The sequence below is a fragment of the Physella acuta genome, unplaced genomic scaffold, assembly GCF_028476545.2.
Source record: "Physella acuta isolate Inbredline_101_S28 unplaced genomic scaffold, ASM2847654v3 ptg001064l, whole genome shotgun sequence".
Classification (NCBI taxonomy): Eukaryota; Metazoa; Mollusca; class Gastropoda; family Physidae; genus Physella; species Physella acuta.
The window spans coordinates 404,046-423,380 of NW_026732581.1; the positions used below are offsets into that span (position 1 = coordinate 404,046).

General features: G+C 35.3%; 1 protein-coding gene across 1 annotated transcript; it reads right to left on the reverse strand.

Moving 5' to 3' along the window:
- Positions 1-923: 923 nt before the first annotated feature.
- Positions 924-11,250, reverse strand: LOC131955387 (ficolin-2). Its single transcript, XM_059319511.1, has 5 exons — positions 11,166-11,250; positions 10,446-10,510; positions 3,607-3,777; positions 2,575-2,694; positions 924-1,676 (listed from the first exon to the last, which is right to left on the reverse strand). Exons 1-5 carry the CDS (start codon positions 11,233-11,235, stop codon positions 1,302-1,304), a joined length of 801 nt encoding a protein of 266 aa, XP_059175494.1. The 5' UTR covers positions 11,236-11,250; the 3' UTR covers positions 924-1,301.
- Positions 11,251-19,335: the final 8,085 nt, after the last annotated feature.

The window sequence follows — 19,335 nt, forward strand, 5'->3', positions numbered from 1 at the left end:
TACTCGTGTTATCGTTTTTACACACATACACAGACAGACATACATACACACACAGACATACGGACAAGATTTCAAAACCATGTTTTTCCGACTCAGGGAGGTGGAAAACGTCGAGGTTTGCAAAAATCTCGATTTTTTTTCGCACGTTTACAAGACTTTCTCTATACTTCGTATATACGAGAAAGTAAAAATATTCAAAATTCAAGTTTTCTTTTGTACTGACATATACTTATATGTAATACTAGAGATTTCTTAATAAACAATATGCTCGATATGAAATATATTAGAATAACATTAACTACTTAAATATAGGATTTACTTAAATAATCACTTTATTCTACTACATGACCACAGAATGTACACATGTATAATACAAAGCTTTAAGGATCCCAAATTAACAGTTACCATCTACTTTATGTGATTTTGGATAGCATATATATCTTTCGAAAAACTATGGTAAAAAAATATTATTGAAAAAAGTGCACAAACATTACACAGGTTATTAGAGTTGAACTTCATATGATCCGAGTGAATGTCTAATTAAAGATATAGTAGTAGATGATGTGGTGATGTAATGTGTATAAAAAATGAATACGTGGAACGCATCACTGCGTGTGTGTATGTATCATGTAATGAGACGCGAGGCCGGGTGTGTTGACGTGTATGTTGTCGTACAGAGTGAACGAGGGTACAAGGGAGGCAACTGGTCGGGTGATAGTGGCTGTGTTGTCAGCGAGATAAAGGTGGTGTGTAGGGATGAATGCGGGGGACAGTTGAAGGTTGAGTGTCAAAGCAAGGAGGTGGATTTTGGGACTGGAGGACGGGAGATAGGAAAATAAAGAATACTTTAATAGCCTCAATCGTGTTGTGCATTCTTTGGGATCCAGAGGCCCTCACATATGACAACTGCACTACTAGTCTAGTTATGAATATGCAAGAAATAAATGACACCATCATAGTCGTTTTTTTCCTGTTTTAATGGCTAACACACACACAGTCAATCTATGAGGAATTACAATTCCAGATGAGTGTATATTTGGCTTTATTACATCATAATAGCAAAACAAACTCTGTTGTAGTTTTTAAAATTATTTTTTTCAAATAAAATGTTTGGTTTAATGTTCGTTATTTTTAAACTTCTTATGTATACTCACCATCAAGAAAATATTGCCTTAGTTAAATATTTAGATCTATTTATTTTAATTTTAATATATGTAATGTTGCTTATGTTCCTGAATATTATGTAAGTAATTTGATTGCTGTATATCCATTATGTTACCATAGCGTCGTTTTTAGGTTGTTTACATTCGACGAAGTTTCATCTCAACAATGTCTAGAGAGTCAGTCCAGCCTGTAGTGCTAGACCATTGAATTCCTTTCAAATCAACACGACTCGCCCATTCACCGTTGACGTTAACCCTGTAACAATTATGAAACCACCAACCACCACTCCTGCTTACAGCACAGTTGTCATTATACAACTCATCGTTATCAGAGTCAATGGTTGTAAACATCATGCCCTTGTGCTGACTAAACTCGTCTCTAACATTCCCTCCACTGAATGAACTGAAGCTCATCTTATACTTTGCTGCTTCATTTTCTATCTTAAAACCTCTGTACACAGCGTAGAAGTCGTTACCTTTATATTTCATGTCAAATCTGAGTTCATTATAACCCTGTGGTAGACAAAAAATAGAAATATTTAGATATTGCATTGTGTTTGAAATATTGTAAGTATTGATCTGCTAATAGTATATGATAATTATACATACTGCTAAAACATTACGATAATTAATAAACGAAATTTTCTAAAACACATTTACCATTTATGCAAATAATGATTGTCTGTGCAGTAGTTTTCTTCTTCTTCTTCGTTCTTAATTATTAGTGTTGAAGGGGGATCGAGATTTATCTGCCAGTAAGTTTGAACTCTAGACTTTGTTCGAATTTATCAACCATGAGCTTTTTGCTCACTCGACCACGCCTCCAACACAATTAAGCGTTACGTGTCAACGTTATGCGCCATTGAGGCCATTTGCTTCCATAGCCAACCAAGAACAAACTACAAGGCAGCAGTTGTTTAATTTTGGAGTTGTCTCCTCCTAGAACAGTGGCTGTCCCCATCTAACGAGCTTCATCTGCCCGAGGGTTCGAACTCGAGACTTTTTGGTTCAGCAACCATGAGCTTTACCGACTCGACCACGCCTTCATGTATCCCTTTTTACAACAAAAGACTTTTGTTGGAAAAGATTATATAACACTATTTCATGCTTACATTGCAGCTTAGCAATCTATCCCCTTAAGAGAAAAAGCATTTATATTCAATTAACGAGCGATTGGATGAATAGTGGTGACTGTTGTTTGTAAGAATACGTGAGAATAAAATGGTAATTTGGGATTCGAATAAGTCTACCTAAACAAAAAGTTTGGGAAAATAAAAAGTCGTGGGCGTGGAAAGTATATGTTAACTTGTTGTTGTTTGAGACATATATGGTCAAACTTAATAACATTAGTCGTGCACTAAAAGATATTTTCCTTAACTTTTGTTATGACAAAAATTAAAAGAGTTCTTACTAAGTTTGTTAGCTGATAAATAACGTCATTTCCTATCCAGAAGTCTCCAGAATTTGAGCCAAATCCGTTTTTATAATCGTTCCAAGTTCTTGTAAAGCTCACATCACCTTTGATACGTCTCTGTAAGAGATAACGACAATGCTAAAATAAAGTTTAAGCAAGTTGATTTTATTATTTCCGAAGATTAATTATGTTTTAATTTACGCAAGTGCTAATATAAATGAAAATATTTAAGAAATTAAAACGCTTCTGAAAAATAACGGCATTGAAAAAACTACGGTAAAATAAGTTCATTTGATTTATTTTATGGCTTAATTATCTTTAAAATGTATTATGTTATATTTTACAACAAATAATTTACATACAATCAAAGCAGGCGTTACTTTATAAGACCTAATATTCTTCACATGAACTCTCTAAATATTTCCAATGCTTTGTGTATTAGACAGTCAAACTATCACGAGATAAAACACTTACTTTAACGTTTGATTCTCTTCAAACTTGAAATCAAATAAATCCTCAATTTTATTAATACAACACAACAAATATTCAAAATAAAATTAATGTACACATAACATTATCATTGTTTATAACAAACTATGAATGTATCTATTTTATTTAAAAATCCCTACTTTTATCAAGAACAAGAAAATAAACAAGACTACGAATCACCTTCTCACCAATAGCCACCAAAACACTGATTTATGTTAAAAACACTGCTGTTGACTTGTCACCTGACTTTAGGTCAACCAATTAGAATACTTTCCAACGGTCTGCTAGAACTATAACAAAACTAGAGATAATATCTTTTGATGTCCATATAACCTTTTAGAGTCATCGTAATTTCAAATAGACAAATACTGCGTATGTCGTTCAACTATTAGAATTTTTTTCTTTAGATCGCATCTAGGTGTCAATATTGTGTATCATACGTGTTTTTAATTGAACAAATACATCAAAACTGTTGGTATAAAATATCGGGAAAAAAACAACTTAGTAAATGGCTAAGAATAATCTAAATGAAAAAAAAACCTGAATAATTATCCACCCTCCACCGTCAGTCTTGGTATCACACACTGCTCTGTTGGCATCTACTCCAGCCTTTGTCATGTCCGCTAAAACAAGATTGTTCATGCCGGCAGGTCTTGCGCTACCTATAAGGCGAACTATGCTGTCGCCTAGGGCGCAATCCGTAGAGGGGCGCTAAAATGGGTAATCGCTATTATTAAAAAGTACCTAATAAATAATAACTTTAATTATATAAATAAATAAATAAATAAATAAATAAATAAATAAATAAATAAATAAATAAATAAATAAATAAATAAATAAATAAATAAATAAATAAATAAATAAATAAATAAATAAATAAATAAATAAATAAATAAATAAATAAATAAATAAATAAATAAATATATATATATATATATATATATATATATATATATATATATATTATATATATATATATATATATATATATATATATATATATATATATAAAGCAATGTATGTCTGTCTGTTTGTCCTTTATCCATTACTACACCTCTCATCACATCGCCGTGAAACTTTGGGAAGTTGTTGAGAATATTTCTGGGGAGGTTTCTGCGAAAAAAAAATATTTCAAATTCGCAGGGGTGGCGCCCCGGCAGGGCGCGATTTGTTTTTCTCTATATACGGTATATTAAAAAATGTCGATTTTGTTTTTTGACACCACTCCGCTGATCGCTATCAAACTTTGGTGAATTCATTAGAACACTTTAAGGAAGGGTTCTGTAAAAAATCATTTTTAACTTTACAAGGGCGGCGCCACGGGAGGGTGCGATTTTTCTTTATATACTGTATATAAAAATAATAAAACTGAATTGCCGTGACACCGTTTACACAATCGGCATGAAACTTTGGGAAGATGTTGAGAATATTCCTGGGGAGGTTTCTGCGCTAAAAACATTTTTGAATTTGCAGGGGTGGTGCCCTGGCAGGGCGCAATTTGTTTTTACTCTATATACGGTTTATAAAAATAAAAGTCTATTTCGGTTTCACACCGTTCATCCGTGTACCATGAAACTTTGGGGAGATGATTAGATCACTCAATAGTAGGGTTCTGCAAAAAAAAATTTTTTTTAATATTGCAAGGGCTGTGCCCCCGGGGGGACGTTTTTTTTTCTCTATAAACGGTATATAAAAAAATAAAACTCGGATGCGGTTCATCCGAGTGCCATGAAACTTTAGGGAGTAGATGAGAATACTCCCGAGAATATTTCTGCAAAAAAGAAAGCTACAGTTTCTTATGGGAGGCGCCATGTAGGGTACAATTTCCGTCATTATGCGGTTTGGCGCCCAAAGTTTTAGAGCGACTATTTTGGCACTTGGCATCCGTTAATCGTGCGTCCTGCATAGCGAGTAAGGGGTACTACTATATTCAGGAGTAAAACTACAACAGGCTTCTAAAAATAACTTTGTAACGCGAGGAAGTCCTTCGTTACAGTTTCGTCACCTTGCAAAAGATGAAAAAAAAAATAACTTTTTGAATATGAGGAGCCTACTGTAGAGTTTCGTCACTTTGCGAATGATGCAATAAGCATCTATTATTAGACAATCCAGTCAGAAATTGAGATCGAGCATCTAATAATAGAGTATTAGTAACGCTAGCATATTGCATCAGTCACACTGATATTTAAAACACGTCAAATAATTTTTTTACGTGTTAAAGAAAAAAACCCTGTTCATTTGTGTTACTTTAGCGAATGAAGAACTCTGCATCATTGTTAACAGGATGCTATTTGGCCGATGGCGCCTGTTAGTTTTAAAGAGCCAGGGACCGCACGCTGCGCCTATGCGGTAGTGTAATCGGGGGGTGGGGGACTTGAGAGCGCCCCTCTACGCCCCTGACACATGGATGGTCACCGAAGTGTGTTCTACCTCATTATTTCGGTGAGTGATTAATGTACACTCAAGGTTTCCTTGCGGTAGTGAATGAAAACCCGTTTCCCGATTATTTCTCAAGCGCAGGCATTGTTTAAATTTAACTAACACAGTTTTAGAAAACAAAGTCACGCGTCTAAGAACATTGGATTGGTAATGCATTGGTGATATCGTTCTAATATATTTCGACAGACTTTCTTCTATCCCCGCGGCAACGCGCTGGGGACGGGTACGCTAGTATTATATAAACTAAAAAGTAATCTTCAAAAGCGTAGCAATCTATTTCAATGCCCAGGACAAACTATCAATTTAGCGCCACCTCTTCAAATTAAGCCTATATTTAGATATTTGAGTTGGTGAAAATGCCTCCCCCCCCACCTCCCACATTTAGAAAGGTCGGAATACTTTTTACAATTTAATTTGAACTTTTTCTTTTCGGTGCTATACCGTTGATGTACAAAACAATTAAATAAGTCCGTAATGCTAAGTAGCAGTCTATATTCGTTATTTCGACTCTGTATATAATTCAGTAATGAGCTTTTTATTTTATTATCTACCACGTTTGTCGTCGCTTTTGGGTCGGTGTCTGTGGCTGCCACCCTATCCGCCCTCCCCAAGCTCTGGTAATATAATGAGATAATTATTGTATTTTCTCTAAATCTTTTAATGATAATCTAATTCAATGTTGATTTAGTGATTGCTCTAACGCTTGACGCAACACGTGAAGTTTTAATTTTTAATAGGGCTTGTACAAAATGTAAGTCTTGTTTTATGTCACTTAGAAATTCATAATTTTTAGCGGATATAAATGAGATATTTTAAAACTGAATTATTTCAGTGCAGAAATGAATTTCAACATTATTTCATGAAAATGGTTAAATGGTTTAATTTAAAATGTACAGTGTACTTAATATATATATATATATATATATATATATATATATATATATATATATATATATATATATATATATATATATATATATATATATATATATATATATATATATATATATATATATATATATATATATATATATATATATATATATATATAATTTTGGGATTTATATAAATATATCCTCCTAACGCCGACTGTCGCGTTTTCGCGACATACCGATTCAGCGCATAGCAAATGCGCATATGTACATTTATCCTACTGCTGCCAGTCGTTGTGTATTGGATACATCCAGACGGTTGTTCGGTACCAACAGTCACGTTGTCAAGTCGAAATTTATGACGTCACACTCTCTTGACTCACGCGCATCGTAAATTTTTGACTTTGTGAATTCAGCCTACTTGCATTGATTAGTATTACTAAACGAGATAAATGGCCCATTGAGGAAGGATACAATGGGCGCTAGGTTGATAGTGTTGACCCTCCCACCACCCACCGCGAAGCAAGTCCCCTTCAACGAAATATAACGTATATAGAAAATATATACTTTTACCAAGGTCCAAACCCTCCCAAAATTTTTAGTCCACCCCCACCCCTGAATATTTAAAGTACACTCCCCCTTCCGGGGAGGAAAAAAGTCTGACAGAAACGCATTTGTAGATCATACAAACTAAAGGTAGAGTCAACTTTAATAATATAGACCGGTTTCCTACTTTTGGCCGGTAAATCACACTTACGCAGTGGTTTGTTTTTAGATATTTTTTGCGGGGGTAGGGCGCTTGAATTTTTTAGGGGCAAATAAAATTTCCCGGAGCTACTTTTGGCCGACACTGGAAAAGGTATATACTTTCTATATACTATATATGTCGTTTGGAGTGGGTGTGTTAAACGTTCTACCCGGGGGGAGGTGGAGGGGGAGGGGGTAGGGGCTTTGCCCCTATTCGAAAAGATGCATGACAGAAACTCTGCAGGCAAACCACTTCTAAGATTAGACACATGAATTATGCCGTAATGTCAGTGTTTTTATTAAAGAGTATCGATAACGTCATTTCTTTTGAGAGGTGTGGCGGCTTAGACGTACTTACGGGGGGAGGGAGCTTTGCCCCTACCGGAAGAATTGTATGAAAGAAACTCTTCACGCAAACCACTTTTAAGATTACACAAAATTGGCTTTTTAATTCAATGTTTACTCGAGAATTAATGACGTCATATTATTGTGTGCATTCTCCCGGCTTTCGACTCCTTCCTACTATATGCTCCATGTGACCTCATGTTTCGTTTTCGTTTTACTATGAAAGTTTTTATTTTGCTTGTGTTTTCTCTACACCGTTTTTGTCAGATAGATAGATAGATAGATACACAGATATATAGATAGATAGACAGCGAAACTGTTATTATAGATAGGTGATCCGTTTTTGCTACAAAAAATACTAACATCTTTATCATTCAATCTTTTATGTATATAAGCAGTATAAATCACATATGACAATATTTTGGAAGCTATCTGCTAATTACGATTTGTCGCGTTTTCGCGACATCCGGCAATAAGACATAAAATTGTACTTGGGTGTCAAGCAGCAGTGGCGTAGCTAGGATTTTTGGGCCCCTAAAATTATCAGTGGGCCCCCTTCGTCAGCCTTTAGGCTACAATGAAGTTAAACGAAGAAATCAATGGAGAATTTCAAAAAGAATATAAATATTCTGTACATTTTAAATTGTATATGTCCGGATTAAATATTTTCAATTTAAATAAATGATTGATTACTGTTAAATAGACTTTTAAGAACAAATATGACAAATTCCAACAGGGGCGGGGAAGGTAGAGGGAGTGGAAGTGAGGGGGGGGGGGTGACACTAGGAGGCAAACCTGCTACTTCCAGGTGTATTAATTACCGACTATAGATAAATATCGTTATTATAATCGTAATTATAATCTGAGCACTGTTTAAAGCTGTCAAGGTGAGGGTGGGGATTGAGGGTTGGGGGGGGGGTATATCAACAACACATTGCAAATTTTGACTGAAAAAAAGGTTTTTTTAATGAGTCGTAATTACTTATATTTCAATAATGGTCTGGGATGAGGGGGGGGGGGGTGACACCATGTCGCTAACCTGCTACTTTAGCTGTATTAATAACCGACTATAGATAAACATTGTTTTTATAATGTTAGCACTGTTTAAAGCTTTCAAGGGGGAGGGGGGTATATCAACAACACATTGCAAAATTTGACTGAAAAAAGATTTTTGTTAATAGTCGTAATTACTTATATGACAATCAACATCTGGGATGAGGTGGTGACAACTAATTTTATCTAATTTTATAATTTAATACAAAACAATGCTTTTTGGAATTGTATTATAACTGCTATAATTATAACATAATTTTTGCATGAATTGACACCATTCTACCAAATATTATTACGGGGGTGACACCAAACACAACGTCCACCAATTCGGATTAGTGTAAAATCCCATTGGAAATTTAGAAGTCTGCATATCATTCGATCAAGCAAATTATTATACAAAATATACGAGTGTGTAAATAAATGTATGTATACGTGTGTGTGTGTGTGTGTTTTAGCCATATATAACACATCTTTTTAGTAGAATAGAAAAATAAACCATTAAACATATCACAAATCATGGAAAAATGTTAACGTAAACAAACTTGAGTTTTAGTAGAATACTAGCCGTTGATACCCGTTACACGTGAATTATAGGTGTATATATTTTTAATGGTGTACATTTTTTGAATAGTATTTTATAAAATAGTTATTGGTCAAAACGCAATGTGTTTTACTACAGGTTTAACGTTATTAGTGACAAAGCAAAGAAATAACTAAATAGCTAAAAATTCCAAGACATTTAAAATAACAAAGGCTACTAATACCTATTACAAAAAATAAAACCAAATTATATACATAATTAGTCAACACAACACCATATAAAATGCACACATTGATTAAAAGACTTAAATGATTCCGCTAAAAGCCTATCTTTTTAATGGTATTTATGTTGTTTTTTATTAATTTTTTGTATTAGTTTTGGCCGAAGTTTTTGTCTATATTTCATAGCTTGCGTCTTGATAAGTAGATCTGTAGATCTAAATCAAATTTCAAAGAAATAGTTCATTTTTTCGTATTTTTAAATTGCAAGATAACGCCATTGGTTTTGTGTATTTCCCGTACTTCAAACATTTGATATGTGACGTCATCGATTTCAGCGTTCTTGTCACAACTATAAACACTTTATACTTTGCACAATTAAAACTGTTTTTCTACATTAGAAGCTTATATTTTTATTTTTATTCTTTAAATAAAATTGTGTTTATACATTTAAAACATCTACCATATTATTTTCAACACAAGTCCGTATCAAAATCTCCATATATCGCTGAAGGAACTGATATGATAGCCTGTGAAAATATTTTTGCGGACAGAGAGAGAGAGAGAGAGAGAGAGAGAGAGAGAGAGAGAGAGAGAGAGAGAGAGAGAGAGAGAGAGAGAGAGAGAGAAGTGTGCACATGGGCTTTATATATTAGGATACATTTAAATGTGATTGTTACAAAACAACACAACATTTAAAATGTATTAATAAACTGTAAATACATTCATTTTTAATAAAAGAGACGAAAATGTACACAATAAGCAATAAAAAGAGAGCAACAGATAAATAGAACTGGTTGGCTTGCCATATTGACAAATGTTGGTGGTATTGTCGGCCTGAAAGAGTACCAAACGTTTAGAAACAATTAATTCACGCCTTAGGTCAGTTTGATCTTCATAGTTTGTATATTTTATGCTTTGGTATTATACTAAATTTTAAGAATGTTATTACAAATGTATTATACCCATTAAATGTAATAAGCGTCATGCGGATTCAAGCGTTGTAAACTAGTATTTGGTCACTATGTTAATCCTTTTCATATCCATTAACATTTTAAGGACAAAGTTCAGTCAAAAGTGCGTAGCTTTGCAATTACTTTTTATGTTTGTCTTTTGTGACAAAGAAACATAATATTTATGACAAATTAATTAAAAATGAAATACCTTGTTAATCGTGTCCTCTCTTTTTTGCATGTCTTGAGGTTTTATTTTGTCATCGTCGTGTTGACCTGTGCCAAAAATGTTTAAATCAAATTTCAATTTAAATTATCTTTGGAGTCCCTTGTGTCAGAATGTTATCGCAGTTGTTTTTTCGAATGCTTAGGGTACGATTTTGATAAACAATTATTATTTTAATTTTCATAGAGATTATCTGCTTTAGATACCGCAACAGTTTAAGGGATTGTGTGGTTAGTACTGAGTCGTGCCGCCTCAAATGAGTTCGAAACCTGTATTAAACTTAATTTTTACACGTGTAAATGTATTCATACCTCACTCCAATCTTAATGGTGTATTAAAACTTAGAAAGTGAATAATCAACCCACGTTAATTTATATTACAAGTATGCAATATCCGTGTTGATAAATTGGACGTTGTTCACGATCAATTACTTATTACGTTTTTTATTTGAAAAAAGAGTATTGGTGCAAGTTTCTAGTGAATCGGAAATTATTAGTCCATAGTAGTTTAAAATAGTCACCTGCTAAGAGACTTTGACATTAATTATACCGTATATAAGCGGATGTAAACGACAAGTAAAATTCCCATAAAGAAATTCGATCCATCGATAAAAACGAAAGTAAAGCAATCGCCAACACCTCTTTGTTTTAAAATAAAAACAAATTAATGACAGTAAATGTAGCAACGTAAAGTTTATAACCTTACCAGAACACAGAAAAAAGTTGAGAGCAAACACTAGAACAAAAGCTAGAGCAGACATTTTCAGAGTCCCCATGGTTGTAGTCACACAGAACTGAGAATAATGACGTTGTTATCGCTAGGCGTTGTCGTTATATAATACTGTTCGATTTTTATGTTCTGTCTATATGCGGGTCTCATCTGGCCTAAGATTTTAATTTCAAACGAGCCGGCCCGCGGTATAACATACGCCGCTATTTAGTTGTTGTTTTTTCTACTTTTCAGTAATTCATAATTTGTGAATTTGACGGTACCAGCGCTGCCACTGAAATTATTTCTTTAAAACACTATAAGTAGCACGTTAAGGACCATAACCCCCCCCCCCACCCTTTCTGTCCCCCCCCCCCCCTCCCCCTACGTTTAAAATCGTTTCTACCTCAATTATCTGCCCCTAATAGTCGTCACTAAACCCGGTTCTGTTTGTAAACATTTAGAGTGAACACAGCTCACTAAGACCATGTAGGGGTGGGGGTGGTAGGGAGCGCGTTTACAGCTTGTTTTCTAGCGTCTCCCAGAAGAGAATTATATATATAGATACGCGTTGCTTATAACTTGTTACTAATTATTTTAACCCTTTCAGTTCCACAAGGTCTGTTAACACATTTAGAAGTCAACTGACACGTAGATTTTAAAATGGTTAACGTTTTCCCGATATCTTTAATAGTTTATTAGATACACCGTAGGACGTTAGTGGACAATTATCGAACATGGGTTGCGTTGTGAGTTAGATCAATGTGTTAATTCCAAAAGTGATGGAAAGTTTATGGTTGTACTGGTACATTAGAATTTTTAATTATAAGAAATTATAACACGTGTGTTGTTTATGAGTGTATCGTTATCTTTATAAAAGCAATTATGTGATGTTAACAAATATTCATTCTGTTTTCTTGTACATTGTGCATAACTCGCGTTTTTTTTTTACTTTGATTTATCAACTCGTGTTCACCTTGTGGGATTGTAGTGAACTTCTTGCAACTACGACCATGGATTGAGTGTTATTTTTTATTTTTGTAATCACAAAGAGATAAATTACAGGTAGTTACTTAAGTGTTTATTGTTGAGATATTAAATTTTTCATAATTGTTTTGCTGTTGTTGTTTTTTTTCTGTTTTGTTTTTTATTTATTTTTTTGCTTTCAACATACATGTCTCTATATGACTATTTGATGAGGGGATTGAGACAGTACAGGACGGTACAGGACAGTGCAGGGTTAGACTACAACGAGAGCGGACATTCCGGGTGAGTTGGGATGTCTGTAGACTTAGAATAGAACTGACCGGTAAAGACAAGTTGGGTAGTCACTTTAAAATAAGTTTTATTTCCGTTGTAGACAAGTAGTATTTTACTCATTGTTGGCGGTTTGATGTTAAGTGTTGTACAGTTACTCAAAAGACACGGACATACCGGCTGAGGAGTTGGTCTCTCCCATTAGCCAGGTAGGCCTAGACGTAGCGAACACCAACTAACGGGCAAATATGTGGACTTTAGACAGTCTCACGAAAAAGTTGGCTTGATACGTTACATATTTTTCGCTTTTTTATCCGTCGGTTCTCACCGGGCTTGCATTCTTCACCCCCCCCTACCTGGCTCGGGACGTCGTAGTACCGCCTGGTACGCAGCTTGATCGTAGGGGCATTCGGTCGTTTTAAAAACTAGCTCGGGGTACGTGTTCGCTTTGACGAATGGTTTTGATCGTGCCAGGGGACCAAACCCCCAGTCGGTAATACCGATTCAACCGCCTGTAATCTCTGAGGCGGGGTGTGGCTTTGGTTCTCAGGCATCGCACTTAACGCGCCCCTTGACTGCAAGACAAGGATCTGTACCTTGTCTGGCAACCACTTTGACTCTCGGGCGCTGCGTCTCGGTGAGTGGCCCCGATGACCAGGTCGCAAGCAAAGATCATCTAAAAACCGCGCGGGGTGTAATGTGGGGGCCTCTAGCCAAAGACAGACGTCGGCTTTTACGGTCAGGATTGTTTATGTGCTTCAACGGGTGAGTCGTAGCTATGGGCGCCTTTCTGTAACACGCCGAATAGCACGTTTAATACACATGGGAGGGGGTGTCATTTGCCTCGAGCTGTCACTGCTGTGACGTTTTGACCCTACTTGGCCAAGCGGTTTAGTGGCTATAGTTCCTGCCACCCTCTCGCGTACCTACATGGTCATCGGCAGTGGGGTCAGGTTGGTTCTGGGTGGGACTCGGTTCATCCAAAGACTTTTTTAGGACTCCAGCTTCTCGTACGAAGGTGCACACGTTCTAAATTAATCCCAGATCTGTATACAAGCTTTTTTCCACATGGCAGATCCCATCTATGTGCTCCTGTTACTAAGTGTGCTTATTCCTTATTATTCTTGATCTTGTTAACCAACCCCGGTCCAATAGTAAAGGACCTAGTGGTCGGGCCGTAATAACAATAGAACAAAAGCATATTTATAATTATTTCCCGCATGCCTTTGCAACACTGTTAGACGCTTAGACTAAGAGATTAAATGAAACAAATTGTTAGCAAGCATTAGCTTAGCTTTTGAAGGATCACCCACAGTCGTGTATTGATTGCTAGGAATAGAGAACGGTGTAACCGGAGGGGGTGGGGGTGGAGGGGGCGAAATAACTTTTTAAAAAGCTCACAGAAAATTGCAGGAAGGGACCACGTAGCCTAGCTGTAGAGAGTCAGACTGCTAACCCCAGAGTCTCGAGTTCGAATCCATATTCCCCGCACCTGTCTTACATTCTCAACTACATAAAGACATTTAAACTGTGTTTCATATCACGCCATTTTCTGTCCAGAGTGTGAATCACTGAAAAGCCATGAAAAATAACATTTATTTGTGATTTAAAGCCCATACTAAGTAGATCACGAGTTTGAAGGACATATACTGTTTTAGAGGTTTAAATATTTAGCATATGATTGAAATAAATGTAAAATAAATACAGGTAATAGAGAATGTTGAAAAAGTTGGAACCTTTGTATGTATTGCTTTTATCGTTTTGTTTACAAGATTTACTCATTTATTTCAACACAATTGTAGATTATACTTATACACAAACTGGTTTAACAGAAATATGTGTATTAACAAATTATGATAGCTGTCGTCTATCTGTAGTTTTAAACATTTACAGCTGTTTTTTAACGATTTTGGTTTAGGAAAAACTAGTATTGCCAGCAGTTCTTCTTCTCCTTTCTTAATTTTTAGTGTAGGAATGGATCGAGCCTAATCTTCCAGAGGGTTTGAACTCGAAACTTTTTTCGAATGTATCAACTATGAGCTTTGCCGACTCGACCTTGCTTCCATCACAATTAAGCGTTATGTGTCAACTGGTTATGCGCCATTTAGGCCATTGACTCCGATTTCAGCCTGTTTTTCTTTTTGGATATGATTCCACAGCCTTTGTCCAACCAAGAACAAACTACAAAGCAGCAGCTGTTTGATTTTGGAGTTGTCTCTCCTAGAAGAGTGGCTGTCCCCTGCTAACGAGCCTTATCTGCCCGAGGGTTCGACCACGCCGACTCCCTTGCCAGCAGTGATGATTGGCGTAATCGAACACATTTGAGTTGGTTTTATTAAATTTGTGACAGCTGTTGTATAAGAGTTAATCAAGAGTTAATTAAGCAAAGTTGTGGTTACATCGATACTTAAATTTCAAAATACGTGTCTCGGGCAGCCAAAAACAATCGACTTAAGTTGGTAGGATGAAATTGGAGTGGGGGTAGTATTGCTGAGGAAACATTATATCCCAGCACAGTTGAAAATAGTATCTAAGTGGTCCATGGATGTACATAATAACGTGCAAAAAATTTTATTCCTAAAGTAAATACAATTTTAATTAGTATAATCCCGTTAAAAGAAAAGACTATTACATACTATGATGCCTCAACTCATCTGGAATTCTTCGCTTGTTTTAGAAACATAGTTTTAAAGAAAATAATTAGTAGCTATTAAAACAAATGTAATGATTTCGAGGGCAAGAACACTAGTTTAGTGATGTAAGTAATTGATTCAACTTAGTTAACGATTATCTTAACCAAATCTGGAATAAAAATTAGTGTTAGATTATTTTAATTCTATGATTTGTGGCGAGTTTAAAATATAAATTACACTTATTTAATTTGCTTCTAAATTGTGTATTACTAATAGTTATAAAGGTGTATTTTGTTTTAGGATTAGTAACAACACTAACTGTATGGAATAGAGATTACTATTGTTCGAGAACAAGATTTTAAAATAAACAAAATAAATAGTTATACAGCTTTTAACAATACTAAATTCAATGTATAACAAATATTTAAAACGATTGTTGTACTCCATCAATCTATAAGGGTATTGAATTATTCTATTTCAGGGTAAAGCAATGTTTTTATAACAACATTTTTAAAGGGGAACAGTTGTCAATTTGATGTCAGAAACATTTGAGTACGTATACATAACACATGACTGGTTTCCTTTTCTGACATTTGCTTTTGTATAGAGAACAAATATGAAGTTAGTCGTTTTCTAGATGGGCTGCTTTAACTTTTTGTTCAAACCAAAACTTCTAAAACTAGAATATCATATCTTGCAATGACAAGATATTATGTAAAAACAAAGTAAACTAAACTTTTGTCAGATTACTCAAAGAAAAGAAACAGTGAATTATTATTTTGTAAATTTGGAGATGCCATTTTCGTTTGCTAGGAATAAGTATTTTACATTTTAAGATAGTTTAATTTTAACTTGGAATGAAGATAATGTATTTGAGGCAATAAAACAAATCTGTAGACTCAAAAGTTCAGTGTTAAGTATGTGGGTCAAAGTCTAAGAGGTGAGTGAACGAAGATCTGAGTCATGTGTCAACATGACCTAGTCTTTTTACAAATGAATTCATTAAGTTTCAAGTCACGATGACCTAGTCATTAGATTAGTGGGGATGTGGTGATACAGCTGGGACGGATTAGGCGTCCCCCATAGGCCGACAGGAAAACAATCGACAGGATATTTGGAGCAATATTACATCTATTTTTTAACTAAAGATAAAGGACCTGACTCTTCTCTAACAATAAATTGAAAAATTTGAATGCAGCAGTGACGATTCCAAAGCACTGATCACAAAGGATATTCAAACACGACAATCTAAAATTTAATTAAGCTAAAATTCTACACAGTTTTACTTTAGACTCTGGGCTTGCATGCTTTTATGTATTGTATATTTGTGATAAGGATATGTAAAATTTAGAGCTAAATGTTTACTATTGTATAAATAGCCTACCAGCGAGGGACGTTTGGACAATTTGTTTTGACCTTTTTGATTTGGCACAGCAATTTTATTTTATTCTTCTGTAATTGGAACATGCTGAAAGTAATCTGCGTGATAGTTTACTCAAAGGCAATACAACACAACTAACAATAAATATGACAATTTTACGTCCGACCCTCCCCCTCCCCAACATTCTTTCTTAAAGAAACACCATCTATTAGCATGAATAGCAATACCCTTGCGCTTACATCAAGTAGACAGTGTCGCTGTAACCGGCGCCATACTCACCGACTTTTTCCATTGTAGGGTTAGTACATCATTGGCCACAGAACACTGATATATCATGCGTGGACGGCATTACCAGTTCTTATGCTTTAATCACCTGACCAGCCTTCCCCATACAACCTTACCCCATACCTGCACGCCAATATGCCACTCTACATCAAACATTCGTCGAGGTATTATTATTCCACAGCTCTTACTAAGCCAAAGTTCGTATATCTTAGTCGGTAATAATAAGGTCAACTGCCAAATGGGGATGAGTTGGTGGCTGAGGGAATAGACACCACTCTTAGCCAAAAATAATTTGTTTACTGTATACAGCAGCACGGTGTTAAAATTAAAATATATGGATGGCTTTAATTATGTATTTGATTTTATTTTTTTTCTGATTGCTTCATGCATATTATGTTCGGGTGAGATGTTTTCGTAAACACAAAAATAAAGAAATAAAATGTAATTTTAAAGGCCTCTAATGAATATATATATATATATATATATATATATATATATATATATATATATATATATATATATATATATATATATGTTTACATTTTCCTGTAATGAATCATTTTTATATTGTCACATGTGCAAGGTGTAAAAAAAAATCAACTAAACAACTAAAGCGTCGCTGCATGTGTCCATGGTCGAATCGCAACGGTGCTTTGACCGAAGCTATACAAATGGAGACTAAGTTGTGTTTTGTATTTTATTTATAATTTGTATACATTTTATTTGTAGCTTATGGATTGCTGCTTACTGGAAGAGGAAATGTGTAATAAGCAGTTTCTGTGTAGTGGTTTTACTGAGATAGTATATTTGTTTAGCAAAACATGATAATAATGGAATAGCAGTTAATGTGAAGGTTAATTTTTAGAATCCGGTGCTGTTAAAGTTTTGAGCGTAGATTATTTGTTCTCTTTAATTTTTCTTAAACATTGTGTCAACAAACATATAGTTCGATAACATAAACATTTTGACATAGCTATAAATGGCTGGTGCAAAGCCTAGCCGATAACGGCTAGTTTCCAATAATCGAATTAACCACAAGTAGAAATATCATTTGCTAGGGTTTAGACCGCTTTATACTTAACAGAACACAGATGTGCATGCTGGTAAGGTAATCCGTATTACAAAGTCACATAGACCTAAATGTATTTGTACGTTTCTATTCTAATAATATCGTCTTTCCTGAGTATGTATAATTTCCATAGGATTGACCTAAAATTAGTTTCATTAAAAAACATCCGTTGTTTATTTAGAGCCTGGAGGACACGATGCGGGTTCACAAGAATAACAATATTTCCCAACCCTTAAGAACGGATTAACTATTAGAACAAAATTTGACATGCAATTGTATCCCAGCTTTAGAGTAAGAGATTAAAGCAGGGGTCTCCAAACTACGGCCCGCGGGCCGCATGCGGCCCGCAAAGTCCTCTCATCCTTCCCCCGGGGATATTTTTTTGTCCAGGGAAAAAAAAATGTCTGTTAGAGGTGGCTGAGGAACTTTGCCCAGAAAATTCGAAACAATTTGAAAATGTAGCTATGGGCTATGGGTGCAAATACCTTTGCACACCGTGTTGCAGACATTGGTGACTCAAATAGTGAAAAATGCAAGCACGTTTCATTCTTTTTGTATTGCAATGGATGAGTTGCTAGACAGTTGTTCCACCTCTCAAATGCTTGTATTCATTAGGGGTGTGGATGTAGACATGAACATAACACAAGGGCTGGCTTTCTTACATAACATGTATGTCACTGTTACCGGAGAGGATATATTCAATAAGTTAAAGAAAACATTTGCTGATTATTACTTGGACAGGACTAACCTCAGTTACCTGACTGTTGATGGGGAAAAGTACATTAGTGGCAGAAAGAAAGGCTTGGTTGGACAAGCGAATGAGAAAAATATTCTACAACCAATGCTCCTGCACTCTATTATTCATCAGCAAGCTTTAAGTGCTAAATATATGGATATTAGCAGTGTACTGAATCCTGTGGTGAAGATGGCGAATTTAATAAGGTCACATGGGCTCAGCCATAGATATAGAATACGTAAACAACAATTTGAAAGCAAACTTGGACCTCAAGTATGTTGTCGGCCCCCGAAAGTGTTTCTTTCGGATTATTTTTCTCTGGGGGGGGGGGGGTGCGGCACATGAAATGTGAATATATTTCTATATAAACTATTTTTTGTTGTGGGGGTGGTGGTTTTTTTTTTTTTGGGGGGGGGGGGGGGCTCCATAACACCTAAGACATGCCTTGAAGAAACTCTGGCCCCCGAACTTATATTTGATAGTCAATGCGGCCCTCGGTCTGAAAAGTTTGGTGACCCCTGGTTAACACAATTTTTTAAGAAAAATTAAAGAGAACGCATAATCTACGCTCTAAACTGCAACAGCACCAAATATCCAGTCGATTGTTTTCCTGTCGGCCTATGGGGGACGCCTAATCCGTCCCAGCTGTATCACCCAATCCCCTCTAATCTCATGACTAGGTCATCGTGACTTGAAACTTAATGAATTCATTTGTAAAAAGACTAGGTCATGTTGACACATGGCTCAGATCTTCGTTCACTCACCTCTTAGACTTTGACCCACATACTTAACACTGAAATTTTGAG